General features: G+C 39.6%; 2 protein-coding genes across 2 annotated transcripts; both read left to right on the top strand.

Moving 5' to 3' along the window:
• Positions 1–765: 765 nt before the first annotated feature.
• Positions 766–6,940, top strand: LOC102225969 (AP-1 complex subunit sigma-1A). The gene is made up of 5 exons (XM_023346877.1): positions 766–936; positions 3,678–3,856; positions 4,608–4,716; positions 4,809–4,946; positions 6,097–6,940. Exons 1-5 carry the CDS (start codon positions 934–936, stop codon positions 6,142–6,144), a joined length of 477 nt encoding a protein of 158 aa, XP_023202645.1. The 5' UTR covers positions 766–933; the 3' UTR covers positions 6,145–6,940.
• Positions 6,941–10,675: 3,735 nt separating this feature from the next.
• On the top strand, positions 10,676–15,220 carry LOC111610843 (neurosecretory protein VGF-like). Its single transcript, XM_023345828.1, has 2 exons — positions 10,676–10,700; positions 12,842–15,220. Exon 2 carries the CDS (start codon positions 12,892–12,894, stop codon positions 15,043–15,045), a length of 2,154 nt encoding a protein of 717 aa, XP_023201596.1. The 5' UTR covers positions 10,676–10,700; positions 12,842–12,891; the 3' UTR covers positions 15,046–15,220.
• Positions 15,221–18,749: the final 3,529 nt, after the last annotated feature.

The following is an 18,749-nucleotide window of genomic DNA, read 5'->3' as shown; positions in this document are numbered from 1 at the left end:
TGAAATGAGTCTCCACTGCACTGAGGGTTCAGTTTGCTGTCAGCGTTCCTAAGGCGCCAGTTAGAAAATCAGCATTTTCACCAAACTTTACCCATTTCCTTACTTTAAAAACTGAGCCGTGAGAGTAGTAATGTAGTGCAATTTCAGTTTGGACTATATATCTGTAGTTTGTGTGGTATTACAACTATTATTTACTACTACTAATAATAAAATTGTATGTGGAATGTGTAAAGAGTCCATTGTGTGATAATTATAGGACACGTTTAATCAAGATAAACAGAAATACATATTTTAAGAAAAATACAACAATAATAATACAAAATATCTCAACCTAGGAAAAAGAAAGAAAAGAAAAATGAAAAACAATGCAAAAAACACAAAGTAAATAACTAAGAAAAATAAAATCATTCGAGGTTTTGAGAAAAATATTTTTGTAATTAGAAATAACATATTGCTCTTTTTGTTGTTAATCAATTTGAGTGATCAAATCAGAAAATTTAGCATATGTTCAAAATTACAATGTTCTGTTACTGTAATAGCAGATAATATCCATGAGTCTTAATGTGCAGACGATTTTAGTCGAACGAAAAAGGTGAGTTTCATATATGTTATATAATAATAATAATAATAATAATAATAATAATAATAATAATAATAATAATAATAATAATAATAATAATAATAATAATAATAATAATAATAGAGGTGGTGGTAGTTATAATTTATAAGTATTACGTCGGTGTGCGCATGCTCAGTAGAGGCGGAAGTGCTCAGTAGTGGACGTTTCACGGCAGTGCTGTATTTGCGTTTCGTTGAATTTTTTAGGAACACCAGGCTGCAATGGACCTTCAGCATTAGCCGCTGTGCAAACTGTAAATCGGAATCGGAAGTGAGAGGCTGTGACGTTCGAGACACGTTCGAAAATCTTGCAGAATGGTAAGTTACTGTCCCTCACCAGGTTGAATGAGAGGGAAGCTAAACTGTGCTAATGCTAGCAAGGTGTATGTTTCCAGGAAGTGCTCACCTGCGCTACGTTTACCTGGCTGTAGTCAGCCAACAGGCCTTCGGCATGTTAGGCAGCAGAGCGGGTGAAAACGGAGCAGCCGTGTTTACTGTTCCAGTCAGCGTCGGTGCTGCTCATATTCACCTTAGACCTCACAGTTTGGAATATTTTCTGCTGAAGTTTCCAGATTCATCTTCCAGTCCCGTTTAAAAGCCTCAGACACGGAGCTTATTTAAATGTTTGGTTTTCACTAATAATAATTCACTTTTTGGTTGTCATTTATACATCATGTAAAATAAGTATTGGATGTATACATCAATGTTTTTCTCAGTAGACATATTCCTACTGGGACCACTGACAGAATTACACCAGATATTGGCAACAACCCAAGTAATCCACACAACACGAAGATATCAATGCTTGTTATTTCATAGATTTCACTTATGGGTAAAAACTCTCAGCTGTGATCTTGAGCCATTCTCACAAAAACTATGAAAAACTGGAAGGTTCTGTCGATCATTACATGCTCTCTGATCTTCAGTTCTGTCTGGATTTAATTGGATACAAGTCGAGTGTTTCAGCTTTTTCCTGGTTTCTGAAAAAGAAGAATGCTTTGTATTTTAATTTTAATTTTTGAACTTTAAAACAAACAAAAATACCCCACTTATTTCTTATTTTTAAATATCCATTTCTAAAGTGAAAATCAAATGACCATATGATACACTGACCTATCAGTGAGCTTTTAACTCACTTAATCACTCTATAGGTAGCTTTTCTGTCCTGTTCATCAGAAAATGTTGCCCATCATTTGAGAAGTTGTGGTTACATAGCAAAACGCTTACAAGTTTTCTCTTTTTTTCTAAAGCAAAGACAAAATGATGATAGTTAAAGATAGCATTTCTAAGTTTGTATTCCTTGTATAACACCTTGTCCAACCTTACCTAATATTTCATAATCTAGAATCTGTGACAGAGTAGGAGTGGTGAAAGGATAAAACAGAGCAGCTTTGCTGAAACGTTTATCTTCCTGTGAATATTCCTTCCTTTTTTAAGGTTGTAGGCTGGAGAATGAACGTTCATAGAACACAGCCTCTTTCCTAGAAGCGTCTGACTGATGTTGTGTTTAATTGGACTTAATTCTAAAAACCTAAATGATACTCGCAGTTACTAACTTTGAGTGTTTTTTCCTTCTGTAATAAATGGAAAGGCACTTCACAAAATGAACAGATCTGATGTGCATGCAGGGATGCATTATTAGATCAATTCAATAATATAGACAGGTTCAAAATCACTTCCATGCATTCCAATTCAGTCCAGTGATGCATCCCTTGTCTTTTAATTATGTGAGATCAGGTCGTGGGCAACAGGTCCAGGAAGGAAACACACACTCTCCAGCTCATTCTGGGGGGCTAACGGCGCTTCCAAGCCAGAAGAGACATTTGGTTCCTACCATGGGATCTCTGTTCAGACAGGTCTGGAAAATCTTAAAAGGGAGATTCAATTTCAACTGGTTGAGGAGCGAAGGTCCTGAACCAGTGAGGACCTCACTCCTTATTGGAATGAGGTCCAGTTTTATCATTTGAGTGCAAAGGCCTTAGTCAGAGGAGCTAACGCCCCATCAGGCCTGTGAGGTAACCATCCATGTCCCTAATGCCCCCTGACCTCAACATCCACCCCTGCAGTTGGTTGGCCCACATTGTAGGGAGTTTCCTGTACCGTTTTGGACCGAGCATCGCCAAGCCCTAAGAAGGCGAGTTTTGACTGCCAGGCGCTTTAAAAGACAAACCAACAAAAAAAACACTGAGCAGACGTCCCTCCTCTCTAATCCAGTCAAGGTTTGTCATTTCATGTTCTGTTGCAAATTCTGTTATTTTTGTCTTCAATTCAAGGAAATTAAATAAAGAGTCTAATCTTTTTATTCCAGTCAGCATTACCTGTCGCAGAGTGAAAATGTTTAGTCCATAAATTTGATGAACTGTAATTATCAGTACTTTGATAAAAAGAAAATCTATCGCTGATACCACAACTCAAAGAAGCTGTAAAATAAGTAGCTTTTTGACAATAAAAACTGATCCTAACGTTATATTTCTTCTGTCTGCTGGTTGCATATGCACAACAACAAATGCAATTTTTTTACTTTGACTAGGGGCAAAAACACAAGCTAACCTTCGCTTCTGTAGGCTTTTACCGACTTAAAGTCTTTTTTACATCAAGCTTTTCTAAAGGTCTCTGTTTCATTTTAATCCAATTTTTAATAAGTAAATTGACCCAAATATTTTCCACATCAGCTAATTGTTTTATTCATGTGCTGTTGTGCTGCATAAAATGACCAAGTCCACATTTGTGTTGGTCAGAAAGGCCAATCTCAGCTTCTTTCTCCAGTCAACTCTTATCTCCTTCTTTCCCATTAAACGTTTTCCTCACATCTCTCCTTTCTTTTGTGTCTCTGTGTTCATTACATTTGAAATAAACCCAAAGTGACGTCTAATAAAGTTTCTTATCTATATTAAATGGAGCATGATCTATTCACAGGCAAGTGGAGCATTATGGTGAAAGCCAATGTTGCCAAAGTAAAAGTTGTTCTTCACCTTGGCACAACAATTCTGAGTGCCACACTGCTGTACGGGACACGCTAAAAATAAAATAATATTAATGATATCTCTGTTTCCCTCTAGATGCGATTCATGCTGCTGTTCAGTCGGCAGGGGAAGCTGCGACTGCAGAAATGGTACACGGCTACGGCGGAGCGAGACAAGAAGAAGATGGTCAGGGAGCTGATGCAGATAGTTCTTGCCCGCAAACCAAAGATGTGCAGTTTTCTTGAATGGAGGGACCTTAAGATTGTCTACAAAAGGTACTAAAACAAACTCCCTTTTTTTCATTTCAAGTTGTTAGTAATTTTTAATACTGACTGGCGTTTCAGTAGATATATCACTCTCACTGCACGCTCAGTGCACACCTCTGAAAGCGCGACTAGAGGTTATGTTTGCGGCTCACGTTGAGCTTTGGCTTTTAAACTTCACTCAAACTTTGATGACGAATTCTCCAAAGAAACACAAGTCCTCACCGAGGGTTGATATAAATGTCTGTCCAGTTTGAATGAAAGGAGGCGTGGGAGCCGTGCCGAGGTAAACTTCAGAGATGCAGCCTTGCTAGTCGGCCAATTCACAGAGACTTCATGCTCCACTCAATGCATCGACTTTAAACCCATCTTTCAGGAACAGTTCTGTTCTGCTGGTGACATGCTCAGCATAGCAAATATGCTTGCAGTCCGGCTTATGTAAAATAAAAAAGAATGCCGCAGATTTTTTATTTATTTATTTAATAAAAACTAAATCAAGCAAGGCTTAGCCTGGCGGGGCCGTTGAGGAAGTAAAGCCTGGCGGCCTGCTTGGCTTGTACTACACTGGGGGAAACCCTGAGTTGATGTCCTGCTTTGTGATATTTGGATTGATTAATTTTTTTGTCTAGAACAAATGAGTAAATTATTTAAATTTTCACATTCATGGAGTGACATCTATTTTTCAGACCGATTTGATTCATTTTGACCAGCTTCCAGATGTAAACGCTGATGTCGTTCTTCTCCTATGTTTATACCCACGCAGGTACGCCAGCCTATATTTTTGTTGTGCTATTGAAGAGCAGGACAACGAGCTGATTACACTGGAGATCATCCACCGCTTTGTAGAGCTGCTGGATAAATACTTTGGCAGTGTAAGTCACGGAACTGAAGCATTCTCTGTTTCTGAATATTAATGGTTTAGTTAAAGCCTGATTATAAAGCTGTTTTCTGTGTATTTCTGCAGGTGTGTGAGCTGGACATAATCTTTAACTTTGAGAAGGCTTACTTCATTTTAGACGAGTTCCTGATGGGAGGAGAGATCCAGGACACATCCAAGAAGAGCGTCCTCAAAGCCATCGAACAAGCTGATCTGCTGCAGGAGGTAACACCTTCCTTCTTCACCCAGTCAGCCAGTGTTTAGAAATGACTATTAAAAACTCTTCTTTCAGTCATTATTTCTCTAAACATGATCCAAATCTGTATTTACATGCTGTGGCTCTTTCTCCCCTTTTCACTATTTCTCTTTTTCTGGCTTTGTGAAGTCAGAGTTTGTAGTAAACCCATATTGTCTTTTATGTGTTTAAAACGATTGGACTTTGTGACTTGATTGCAGCAAACGTGAGTTTCACTCCATGTCTCGTTTGGTCCAATAGTGCCGGCTCACACGTGCTGAGATAAGCTGGTTTGATTTGTGATTGGTAGGAGACAGATCAGAGACTGGCTGCTTTATCAGAAAGACTGTAGTGTCTAACTGTGAAATATTTTTTTTCATAAAGCCTTTGGTAGTCTCTAATATCTTTATTCAATGACATGAGTGAAACCTACTTGAATAAGCAGCATTAGAAGCATCAGTCTTTACCGGCTAAACTGCGTTTGTTTTCCAAACGTCTCTTGTACTGCTAGAAATACTTTCTTCAGGCATTTACTATGCAGGCCTTGATGTAGGCACTACTATAAGTAGCAGTTTACAAATTTTGACCATTTTGGTTCTGGATTTTTATCAGTTATCAAAGAAAACAGCAGTGCATATGTTATCCAGCTTCAGTCTGTACTTTGCCCATGTTTTTTTTATCAACACAGCCAAAGATATCCATCAGACTCTTGGTGGAGCAGAAAGATCCAGATCAGAAAATGTCACTCTGCTCACTAGGAATTAATATCTCTTCTACAGCTCTGTTTTCTTTTCCTTTCTGTTTTTCATCCCTCCCTGCATTTCCTTTAGTCGCTCACATTGTTAAAACTTTGATAGTCTTTCTAGTTTGATATATTTTTGTTAGCATGGATAATAATAATAATAATAATAATAATAATAATAATAATAATAATAATAATAATAATAATAATAATAATAATAATAATATTAACAATATAATCAACATCCCACCAGCACCTAAAACAACTTTGTTGCTCCAGTTCTTACATTTTCTCTTGCGATGGCTACAGAAAGAAGAGACATTATCTACATTTGTCTTTACTTTTATGTGAATAATGCAGCAGTGTTCTGTTTTCATTTGGGATTTTGCTGTTTGCAGGAGGACGAGTCTCCCAGGAGTGTATTGGAGGAGATGGGCTTGGCGTAGTCCCAGTGAAACTGTACGAAGTTTGAGACAAAAGGCAGGAGAAGGCAGGACAGTTTGGACTCTGGGATCCTGGAGCAACATCTCCTCTGGGGATAAGACTCAGTGGATCCTTGCATTGGACTGGCCCTTTGGCTCTCTTTTTTGTTTGCGTGTGTGTGCGTGTGTGTGTGTCTGCATTATCTAAGTGTGGGATAATGGTAATGGGCTATATTTAACTTTTATGTGCCTGGAGGAGCAGTGCATGTTCTGATTGTTACAGATGTGACATAGTTTGAAGCTTCGCTGTGATTGTAGTCATACTGAGGCAGGCTTGCAGGCTGATATAAAGCGCTTGTCAAACAAGCAAAGCCAAGCCTGGATGTAGGCCTGCCGATACAACTGAATGTGAATGAGGACCGGGTCAGAACATCGAAGAACTGTGAGAGGTCACAGGTTCTATAAGTGTGTCCAGAACCAGGTTTATTCCAGGCAGGTCAGGTGAAAACAAATCATTCTCAATGACCTAAAATCATGGCTGTAAAGACTTGAGTTCTCGTTGGCGTATTAGAGTTCAAGCCATGTGCCTCCAGCTATCTCCATGACAACGGACATTCAACATGCTCAGAACCGGCTCAGGACTGAGGCTAGAGTTTTGTTCCGGTTAGTTTTCTGTCTTCATTCAAATTGTTCCTTAATCTAGAATTGCTGATTAACTGTCAGATTTGTTTATTCTATGCTTCTTGATAGTTGAAGATTCCACTTTGTTTATGTAATATCACCGAAAACTAAAATGATAAACTTCATCAATGAAAATGAACAAAAGACATTCAATCGTTTCTTGACCCATTAGCTTGAGTTGACTGCAGTACCAAACCAAAATGGAGATGTGAGAACCATCTCTGGATGTTGGTTCTGGGTTTTAATGCTACAGTGGCATAACTATTATAAAAAAAAATATGTTATTTAAAGGGGATGTATTATGCAAATTTCACCTTTTGCATGTTTTTGTACTTCCATTTATGTTTGTACTACTTCTAAGTCCAAGTGCTTAAAAAAACACCCTGGCAATAAGTTGATGTTTTTTGGTGTCTGGAAAATGAGACTTCTCTAAAACCTCCAGAATGTAACATCACAAATTAGCAGGCACTGTCCCTAACCTATCAACCCCATCAAAGCCCAACCTGTCACCTAGCAACCCAAGCTGGTTTTACTGCTATATACTTTGTACAGCAGCTGCTGAAAAAAAACAAGTTTTGTTGTTGACTAATCGCTTAGAAATAGGTTGTGCAGGATGCTCTTCTTCTGCTTTTCAAAGATGTACACTTGTATAAGTGCGCATCTGTTTGCAGCCAAGTTTACATTTTGTTGGAGGGTGTGGCCAGCAGCAAGTTATTTGGATTTAAAGTGACAAAGCGCTCTGCAACAGCTCATTCTGAAAGGAGCTGGAAAGAACTGAGCAGACTGAAGTTTCATTATCTCAGAATGATTTTGTGCAAAAAAACGTAATGAATCTCCTTTGTATAGACCCAACCTGTTTAAGGAAATATAATAGGTAACTTTTAAATATCTGTTAAAAATGTCACTGGCATAACAGTATGATATGAGAGGTAATCTGGAAAAAACCCCAGCTCTTCTGCCTTCTCCCAGTGCTCCCAGTTGTAACTGCAGAAATACGCAGCTCTCTCAAAAACAGCCAATCGAAGTTTTGGCTGTAGCGCTGTCAATCAGGCTCATACACGTACCTCTCCCTCCCTCTTCCTCTGTGCTATGCTACAGCTTCTTCCTGACACTAGTTAGCATGGACACTGCTGACTGCAGATAAACACTTCCTTGAAAGGTAAGCCAGTAGCACATTTAGCAGCATGTACACAATCTTTACTCACAGCACTAACAGCCTGCTCCTGGCACTGAATGGTTGCATCTGTTTTCCATATAGCCACAGTAGCTTGTGTAAAGCACTGATGTTTCCTTCTTCAGCCAGCAGTGGGTGCGCCCCCTGCTGGCTGCTCAGCGTTCCTGTATGAACCCAGGTAGCCTCGTCTCAGAACAGCCCAGAAGAAGAAAGCTGTTCTTTCTGCCTCAGTTGGATGAACTCTGGACCATATTAGCACTCTAAAACTTTACAGCTAACAAATGGATTTGGAAAAAAGTTGACATGCAGTGTAATGTTAGACAACGCGGACCTGATGAAACGTGACGAATCATTTTGGTTTAGAGCTGATACCAGCTGGTGAGAATGTGACGTTCTGTCTCATTCTGAAAAGAGCTGTTAGCTATGGAGGTTTATTACTGACAACACTCTTAGCTAAGGTGAGTAAAGCTGCTGACGACTCTTAAATACTCTAACTGAAAGATGTGGATTAAACAGGTGCAACACTAAGCAACCGCCAATAGTACAACATTCACGCCCCCTTGTGGTGAAAGAGAGTTGTTACAGTTTGAATTGCGACTCCTTGGTGGTTCAGTGCTATAAAGTAAATGAATGACTAACAATTTTGGGGCATTGTTTCTGGTTGCTAACATGTGGTGTTTTATAATAAAGTCATGGGACCAAAGCCTGTCGTTTCAGAAACCTCTTCAACTTTCTTATTAGGTGATTTGTCTGTCTGACTTTAATATCATTTCTCTTTAGCCAACTTCCTTCATACCATATTACATTTGAGGTTTTTGGTTTTTACCATGAAAATAACTTGTAAATGTAAGAGTCATCATGTATATCCAGAAAGGAAGCCACAGGCCTCTTGCCAGGATGGCTTACCCTACGACAGAGGTACAACTACTGCTCATCCTTTAAATTTAAGTTAATATGTTCAGTTTGTTAGGATGAGATTTACTGTTTTGTGTTTGATTCTAAACTCCTAATAACACCAACACTTTACACAGAGAACTGACCCATACAGAGCTGGAAAGTAACTAGATGCATTTACTGTTGAGGAACTTTTGTGGGGGAAAAAAATAATTTTAGGTGTAACTTTACTACACTACCTTTTAATCTTGGGGGAAATTTCTGGATCCTCCACCGACTGCGAGTAACTTATTCGAAAGAAGAAAAAAAACTTTTAAAAAATCCATCAGAGACAAACAGAGTTTATGTTAAAGTGAGATGTCTCATTTTGTTATTTTAATGCTATTTTCTACCTGCTGGGCCATTCAGCTCTGGAAGTACTATGTTCAAACAGACAGCATACTGTCTCATAGATTTTTGTGAGCTTAAAAATAAAATTCGGAAAATGGTTTCTTTTGCTCGTATCTGTTTTGTTACCATGTCACTTGCATACAATTTTTATTTTTATTTTAGTCATTAAAATGCAAACATTTTTGCATAACATTTTTCCTGCTTGATTGCATCATTTTCAAATATTCAGTCAGATGTGATTAGTTAGCACATGAGTAGCATTTTTATAAATTACTGTTTTATTTTTGAGTAATTTCTTGGCTGGACACTTCTTAGTCTTAAGTAAAATATAATATAATAAAATATGTTTTAAGTTGTGCTACTTCTACTTCAGTTCATTTTTGGGTGTCTATCTATCTATCTATCTATCTATCTATCTATCTATCTATCTATCTATCTATCTATCTATCTATCTATCTATCTATCTATCTATCTATCTATCTATCTATCTATCTGTCTGTCTGTCTGTCTGTCTGTCTGTCTGTCTGTCTGTCTGTCTGTCTGTCTGTCTGTCTGTCTGTCTGTCTGTCTGTCTATTTTACAGATAGTTTCTGGATTTTCTTTTGTACAACACATTTTAGAAAGTAACTCACACTTCCCCTGTGTGCTATGATGAATTGTGTGGATTACTACATTTGCTATTTTGAGCTGAACCGAGATATTTTTCATCACACAAAGACTCCAGATGTTTCCAGTCACAAGCACCTTACATATACACATAAGCAAGTTCTATTACTTTTGGGGAATTGCTAAGTACAAACTTTATCTCGACGCAAAGGTTTCTGGCACTAATGGAACCCCGTGTTTTAGGGTTACCTTGCTTAAGCTTTTCTTTAGCTATTTCTTGTCATGTGGGTATAAATCTGGTTATTGAGGACATGTGGAGAAAGTCTGGGCTCAATTTGCCAGGACAGCAGAGGAGGGTCGGGGGACAGGGGGGTTCTTCTGTTGCCCAAAAACTATGAATGAAATGCAAGTTGGTGACGTCAAAGGGACCTCTTGACGCATATGTCACGTGAGCCTGGAAGGCGGAGAGATCCTGAGATCCACAGCCCCGCTGTCCATAGTTCTGAAAACAGGCATTCCAGGAGAGGAACCCCGACAGGACACGTCGACAAAAACCAACTCCAACATCTGACTGCGACTCAGAAATATCAGCGACATCTGGAGCTGGTTGTGCGCGTGACCGCGGGGTTTTCTGCACCTGACGTGACGAGAAAACGGGACCTGGAATCCCCGAAGCCCCCCTCCCTTCACGGGCAAGTAAGTGGCAACTAATCAATCAGCCTTGTTTACCTCCCCCTCCCCCCACTCCCCTTCAACCCCCAAAGGCAGAAAACCGTTTCACTGCCCGGTTCATTCCTGGACAAGCGCTAAAGGAGGAAGTTGGAGCTGCGCTCAGGTGAGCAGCAACAAATGCGAGGCAGACAGCAGGCTGGGTCCCGCTGCGCTGCAGCGGAGGAGCAGGGACCGCATCACCTGCACCTCCAGTCCAGTCATGGTTGTTTCTCAAACAGTTTGAACATCTGGAATCCAGTCAGTGAAGAGCAGAACCTGGACTGGCAGCGCGTCGTTGGACCTTCATTGTATGCTGGTCAAATCTGCTGGGAGCTTCGGTTTCTCATTCTCCTAATCCTTCTAATCCTCCTCCTCCCACCCCCACCTTCTCCTCCTCATCCTCCTTTTCCTCCTCTTCCTCCTCCTGTTCTTCCTCTTCCTCCCCCTCCCCACGGTTCTTTGTTATGAATGGAATTTGGGTAACAAATGGGCCAAAGAGGAGGCACCCTCATTTAGATCACTCTGCCAGTGTTATCTGTAGGTTTTCTTCGCCTTGTGTTGAGCTGCAGGTGTTGGTTGGGGTGGGGGTGGGTGGGCAGGGGGTCGTTACATCCTTTTCTTTTTTCTCTTTTTTTTTTTTTTTTTGCTGCAGTGATATGAGCTGATCGGACCTTTGGAGCAGATGGAAGGAATGTGTTTATTTGATAAGTAGGATGGAATAAGGCCAAAGCGCTAATGAATGTCGTCATCTTGCGTCAGTGTGGCAGAATCAGGAGCAACGAGGGCAGCACGCATCAGGTCCACAGCAGAATAATGATGCTGTTGAAAGCTGTGAGGTGAAACATACTTTTAATTGAAAAGTATGTGGAGGGAAATTAAAATATTTAATATTCCGGTTTTAAACGTGGAATATTCATTTGCTGGTGGTTGTTGCATTTTTTTTTATCATGACATTGTTGAATATTAAGCTGCAGGTATAATCACAAATTGATCATAGTGTGATGGATTAATGGTGAATTGCTCATAAGTTGTTCAAATAAAATGATTTATTTATTTAATGTAACGTAGAGCGACAGATCCTGGAGGAATGGTTTCTCATTCTGGAAACCATTCCTTGATTAAAGAACATATGTATTCCTTGGAGTGAGTTCTGGTTGTGTGTGAGGATCTCTCTCTTTTGGGTTATGATAATTATTTTAATATTGAACTCCATGACGTCCTGTCTTCCCAGGTTTTTAAGCTTGGACGACTCTGTGCTTGGATCGTGAACACGTTGATTGAACTCATGATAGCCTGACACCACCTTTGTTGCTAAGTTATGTATCTTTTTTTAAAATGGATTTTAATATGTTTGTGATAAGTGTGATTTCTGACTTCCTACATACGTGAAAACGTGATATAATCAAATATATACCCCCCTAAATGGAACACACAATCCTTTATTTTTCTGAAGTTTGCAAATAAATAAATAACCACAAAGAAACAATAAACATGCAGCGTTATGAAAATGATTTGACTCAATGAGCTGTCATATCTAGTTCAGCCACAAGAGGGCTTAAGTGGTAGCATCACCATAGCGATGTTTTACAGGCAGTTACCCCGGTGACCTACAGTTACTCATTGTACTTTTGGTCTGCCCAAACACTTGGGGTGCGTTAGAAAACATTACCTGCACTAGATGCAGTTCAAACGCCGTTCGTTAATATTCATGAAACCAACTGAGCTCTGGTCTTCTCATCCAACAGCTTTTCAGTCAGTCTGCATTGCTCTTGACCTGGGTCTCTCAATGAACATGACTGTTTTCACAGTTTTCTGTCTGAAAGACGTGGCATAGATGTTGGACTGCCATGGGTTCTTTCCTCGGTATTCAGAACTAAATCACTAACCACAAACAATGACGAAAAGTTGGAGTGAATAAGGCCACGTTCACCCTGCAGCATGAAGAGACGCAATTCCGATTTTTAAGTTTTAAACTAAAACTTTCACTGAGTACAACTTAGGGTCTAAGACATGCTGAATTTAATATGCATCTCAACAAATACTTTCTTCTAACAGTACATAAAATTTCCTCTGTCTGAGCCTTGGGCAGATGAGCCATGTGAATGTGAAACGTGTGTTTTTCTGGATGTCTCTAATATTTTACCGGTGACTTATTTTTCAGCTGCTGATGACGTTGGCCCTGCAGTGCCTGGTTTGGTTTTCTGCTGTCTGAAAAGAGTTCTTAAAGCTTTAAATATGATTTTGTGTTCTTATTTTTCCCTCTAGGTGTTCTTGGTCACTCTCTGCACCCAGTTCAGGACCTGTTCTATCAGACCATGACAAGAAACTGCCATGCCTCGTGTGTCCTCACCATCATGGTCCTCTTCACATCTTTATCCTTCCTTCATCTCTCCACACCCAACCCAGTTTCTACGTTTGGAGATTATGACGACGCACCCAGAGAGGTTCTTCCCAGGCTTCCAGTTTATGAAAACACCGAACGAACGCAGGAGAGACGGAAAAGAGCCTTGAGAGACCAAACTGAGCAAGAAGAGGAACTCTTTAAAGATGTAGATCCCAAAAGACTAGCTGCTGTGTTACTGGAGGCTCTGAATCACACACACATGGAAAGAGAGAGGGATGAAGAGAACTATAACAGCATGGAAGAAGAGACACAGACTGAGAGAGACGAGATTCAAAAAGAAGAACCACACGGTGAGAGAGTGTCAAGAAACAGAGAAAGAGACGGGCAGAAAGAGCTGGAGCGGTTTATTGCTTCACACGGCAAAGAACAGGAACGGGAGGAGGACGAGGAGAAGAAGAAAGCTCTGGAAGAGGAGGAGAAGATAACTGAGAAGGTGACAAGCCACACAACAAGTCAGACGGTCCAAATTCAAACAAAGCAGCAGCCAAATGGTTCAGACGGAACAGCAGAGAGCGGTGCTGCTAACCAGCAGGGATCATCCAACCCAGAGCAAAGCAGCTACGAAGAGGAGGAGCAGCTCAATCCTGAGGAGCTGAAGAGTCTGGAGACCGTGATGAAGGAGTTTCCACGTCTTAACAGTAAAAGAGATGGTGCTTTGGAGGAGCAGCAGAGAAACACTAGAGGTTACAGCAGCTACAACGACATCATTCCGATAAATAAGGGCAGTGACCTCGCCATGACCAAGAAAAAATTAAAATGGCAGGAGGAAACACAGAAAGCAGTGTACTTCCCAACATTTACCGGAGGCAATTCTGTAGAGGAATCAGAGGACGGCAACTATATTAGCAAAGCAACCCAGCCCCCAACTCCAACTGAACAGAAAGGGGTGCAAGATGATTACACAGACGAGGAAGAGGAGGAGGAATTGCTCAGCCCAGAGGAGGAGGAAGCCCGAGCCAAAGTGGAGCAGGAGGAGATGATGAGGCAGGCAGCAGAGGCACAAAAAGCCAAAATGGAAGAGGAAAAGCTGGCTGACATCGCCTCAGACATGTTGCTGAGCTACATGGGTAAACAAAATAAAGGTGACAAGAAGCACAGCTTGTCTATGTTGAATGCGGCAGAGGATAAGAGATCGGATGAGGAAGTGACAGAGGAGGACGACCTTGACCCTCAGACCATTGACAAGTTGATTGAGATTTCCAGTAAATTGCACCTCCCCGCTGATGACGTCGTGGACATAATCACTGATGTTGAGAAGAAGAAGAAGAAAGATGTGCCACCCGAGATGGCATCTGTTCGGCAGTATACCTCGGCGCCACTGTCTCCTTCTTTTCATTCCGGTTGGCAAGTTTCGTCAAATCAAAACAGCTTTCCGGCCTTGAAGCAACCGTCTCCAGCTGTAAATATCCTAAAAACCTGGTTTCAAGACCAAAACACGCCAAAATCAGACGTTTCCCAAAAGAAACTTCCTAAACCTTTGCTACCATATAATTTTTCACCCAAACCTGAAAAGCCCTTTCCGGTGAAACAGGAGCGCTGGTTCAAGTTACCGAAGTCTGTCTGGACTGGCTACTCCTTGTATCCCTACTCCTACTCCACCTACCACCAAAGGAAACCCATCGTGGGTTACTATCCTTTCTACTTTCCTCCCATGCCAAGACCTAAATCCCATTACTACCGACCTAAACCTCCTCTAACACACAACAATTACTTTGGTAATTCTGTGGAAGATCCGTACATTTTCCCTCCAAGAAGGCGCTATCAAAGCTGGGTCCAACCTCAGCTGAGAAAATCACCTGCCGCCCTTCAGCCTAAGTCTTTCTACTCCAGCTACTACCCACGTCCTTACTCCCAGCCATTTCAACGAATACCTCCATCCCAAGCCAATTCCCCTCCTCAGACAGCTGCTCAACGAAAGCAGTTTCTGATCTCCGCTCTGGAACCCGCAGCATCAAAAAACAAAGACTATCATAATGGTGCAAAACAGCCAGACAGCAGTATCCATGACGATGTGGAGAAATACATCCAGCAGATTCTCATGAACAGAGCACAGAGGCTGGACTGAAATGGAAGTAAATAAACATTAGTGCAAGATTCCGACATCTTAAAGATGAATCAGCAGAAAGCTATATTTCTTTGAGATGTTTTTGCGTTATGTTTTTTCTAAAGGGGCAGTATTATGTAAAATCAACATTTTTGGCTTTGTTATAATGTTATTTCCTCATCAAAACCATACCTGGAGTGTTTCTTTGTTTTTTTTATGCATGTTTGAGAAATCCTTGAATCTCCCGTGGCAACCATTCTGGTTTGTAAAATGTTTAGGGAACCGAGCGCCATTTCCACACGCAGCTAATCCTCAGAGCAGTTTCCAAGCCGAGCTTCTGCTCCTTCAAACTAGCAGCAGCAGCAATTAGCAAGCACCTGGTGGAACTCTGCATCTCCTGAGCTCATTATATGAACCGTTTCTCAGCCCAGTGCTGTGATCAACGTTTGTAAGCACTTAATAGTGAAGTGTAGTTGTTATGATTTCCTGGGAGTCAGAAAGAGCACACATTTCTTAAAGTGACAGAGGCTCAATTTCAAAGAGCTAAATTGCAAAATCAAATTTCTTTTAAGCTATGTTTGATTTATATGTGGATTTTTTTTAACAACTGAAGGTAATAGTTACTTGATTGTGCATCAAAATGTGTCTGGAAAACATATAATACTGCCCCTTTAACATTTGTTCCAAGTTTTGTCTTTCTGTTAGAATTGGTTGAGATGTGAACACGGCCATGTTCTGAATCCCAATGTAAAGACGTTGGATGGAGCCGAGAGGACCATGATGAGTCTAGTCTGTTGGTCCAGCCATTCTTAAATTCCAGCATGAAAATTTTCTTAATATTGACATTCCTGCATTAGAAAATGGGGGTAAAAATGAAGGGGATGAACCATGTGATCTTGAGGTCCATTTGACAAAGTTAATTAAACTGTTCACATAAGCATGTGGCTCCAAATGGATGAAGCTGGGCATAGTTTCTACTATCTGCCACCACTGTCACTATTGTGGTTGTGTAGTTGCCTCCACATTTTAACTTGTTGTGGAGGCTTCGTCTGCATGGCAGATGAAATGTAAGGAGCTCTGATCTCCCAATTTGAAGATTTTCTTCGTTTTTTTTCATAACAGTGAATGAAAATACTACACTCTTCACCCTATCGCTGCATTTGTCAAGGTTTTACATTGGAAAAAATATAGTTTCACATGAACCCCAGACTCACTGTATGCAGATTACAAGATGTGGCCATGCCTTTAAACTTCTAGTAGTCAAAAATAACAAAAGATAAAACTTTTAATATAAAATCCCGGTCAAACAAATCTACCATGGTGCTCTTCACAACAGTAATGTGATGCAACTATATTTTGTGTGAGTTGATAGCTAAGTGGGAAGAAGCACAAAAACACTCTTTCTAGTTCTGTGTCAGTTTATTGACATGTGTGTCCTGCTGCCCATAAAATCTCACCAGAAAAAACAAACTTATTGGTCAACTCAGAGCAGTGGTGGTTTCTGAAATGGGCGACACGTGTAACCGCCATCTTGTGTCAGCAACTTGGTGAAGGGGGCTGGCGCCGAAAAGGTGGTGCCGTTCAAGGCGCCAAAGAGGGTAGGACCGCCTCTGACTCACAGACAGCAAGATCCTGAAATAAAGGCAAAGTCGTAGTTTCCCCTCTGGTGTTACTTCACAGTTGACACAAGATGTCTGCTGTGAAGACACGGTCGCTTTGTTTTTCTCCTGATGTGGGAACATGCATCTTTGCTTTTTCTTGTCCAAATATGTTAACCTATGTTTGTTTCAGATGCTTTACGATTATTTTGAATGTTCAGATGCTGCTCTAAAACCTAAGCAGTGCTGTATTATGTTTTTAAAGAGAGAATATTTAATCCTATTCATTTTAAATAAGATTTTAAACAAATTCCAGTTTAGTAGGCACGTTTGGCTCAATTAGGAGGAAGTTTGACTCCAAACTTATTGAGATTTAAGATATTCCATCAAAAACTGGGCAGAGTTTTTAAAAAAATGAATCTAAAATATCTTGATTTTTGAGATAGATATTAAATAGATATTGTTTTGTCTCCTTAACAACAAACTTGAAAAGCACACTTTCATGAAAATTTTTATTAATAAAATATCGTACAACATTGTAGAGTATATTTCACACATAAACTAACAAACATCACAAAACGACTTGCTCTCATGATGAGTCATCTTTCTGCATAACTTAAAGTACCTTGTTGCCATGGTGCCAAACCATGGGTCTGTAGGACATTCTTATACAGCTGACGCCTTCAGAGAGTGCAGCTTCGACCCATCAGCTGAGGCTGGTGTCAATCTGTACAGAGGTCATTATTATCTAAATTGCATATCCATAATTAACTTTACAAAAAGAGACAGACAGTTGTTGCTTCTCAATAACTAATCACAGGGAAACTTTGCTTTTTGATAGCTAAAAAAATCCCACAAGTTTGCAACAACATGTAAGATTTGTATAGTGTATTTGTTGAGTACTTGGCCCTTTATGGAAATTATATTATAGTAAATTATCTTAAGTGTGGACCTTTGAACTTGTAAACTTTTATCAAGATTAATTTAACCTAAATTAACTTTGGGACTATTCAAGTCTCTTTTGATCTAAATTTCTCTGTTTTTATCTTTTAAATTCTGAAATAGTTTTGAGATGATGATGATGATGATGATGATAGTTGCTATGCCATTTGTAAAGTTAAACAGTCAAAATTTAGCAGCCATAATTTGGCTTATTTAGCCTGTCATAAGAGGGGAAAATAGGGGTGCATTTTCCAAAGTCATATTTTCACCATTTTATGTATTCTTTTTTATATCACAGTTTCAAACAAAATATCTAATTTTGTTTGAAAATTAGATATTTTCAAACAAAAATAACCTAATTATTTAGTAAGGTTCCAACTAAATAATTATCACAGAGCTACCTAAATATTCCCTTTTAAGTTAAATATTATTTGGTTAACTAAATATTTAGCTTGCTAAATAAATTTAGCTTCAAACTAAATATCTGGCTTGTTTGTTAGAAATGTCACTTTGTTGTGGCAGCATAGTATCATATCTGACAAGATATGATACTCTGATAAGACAAGCGCCCTTGTCTTATCAGGTTGTTAATTATTTGAATGTGTAACTTTACAAATGGCAAAAACATTGACTTTTTTTCTCCACGGTTTTTAAGTCTCAATTTTAGAAGCAAGTTTGTATAAAATCGATATTAAACCAATGTGAAACAGATGGTCGGTTGGTGTAGGTGACCTTTGGAGAGTCTCAGAATGTGTTTCCAAGTCAGAACAGAAGAATTTAGTGGAATAAAAAGAGTTTCAACATTGTGCCTTTCATCGACAAAAAAAGTGAAGTGAAAGCAAGACGTTGGCTAACTAACATGTTTTCTGTATTTTTGACAATTTTTTGGGTCTGTTATGAAAGTAAGATGGGAAGTGTTGGTGGGAAGCCCTGAGCTAAAAATGCACACATCAGAAATAAGGGCGCAGTCTTGCACGTTTCTGTATAAATGCATCCAAAAATTGCATCATTTTAAAAAGTAAAAAAAAAAAAAAAATCCTCAAGATTAAGGAAACAATGACTTCAGTACAAGTAAAAAATAGTGAGATGTGTATGGGTGAGTGTCAGTCTTTCTAACTGTACCTTGTTGTAAACGTCGTAATAAACATGCGTTTGCTGAATGTAAACAAGCACATGTTCATGACT

This window comes from Xiphophorus maculatus, chromosome 14 (assembly GCF_002775205.1).
Source record: "Xiphophorus maculatus strain JP 163 A chromosome 14, X_maculatus-5.0-male, whole genome shotgun sequence".
NCBI lineage: Eukaryota > Metazoa > Chordata > Actinopteri > Cyprinodontiformes > Poeciliidae > Xiphophorus > Xiphophorus maculatus.
Note: the sequence above shows the minus strand (reverse complement) of the source record. Positions and strands in the feature narration are given on the sequence as shown.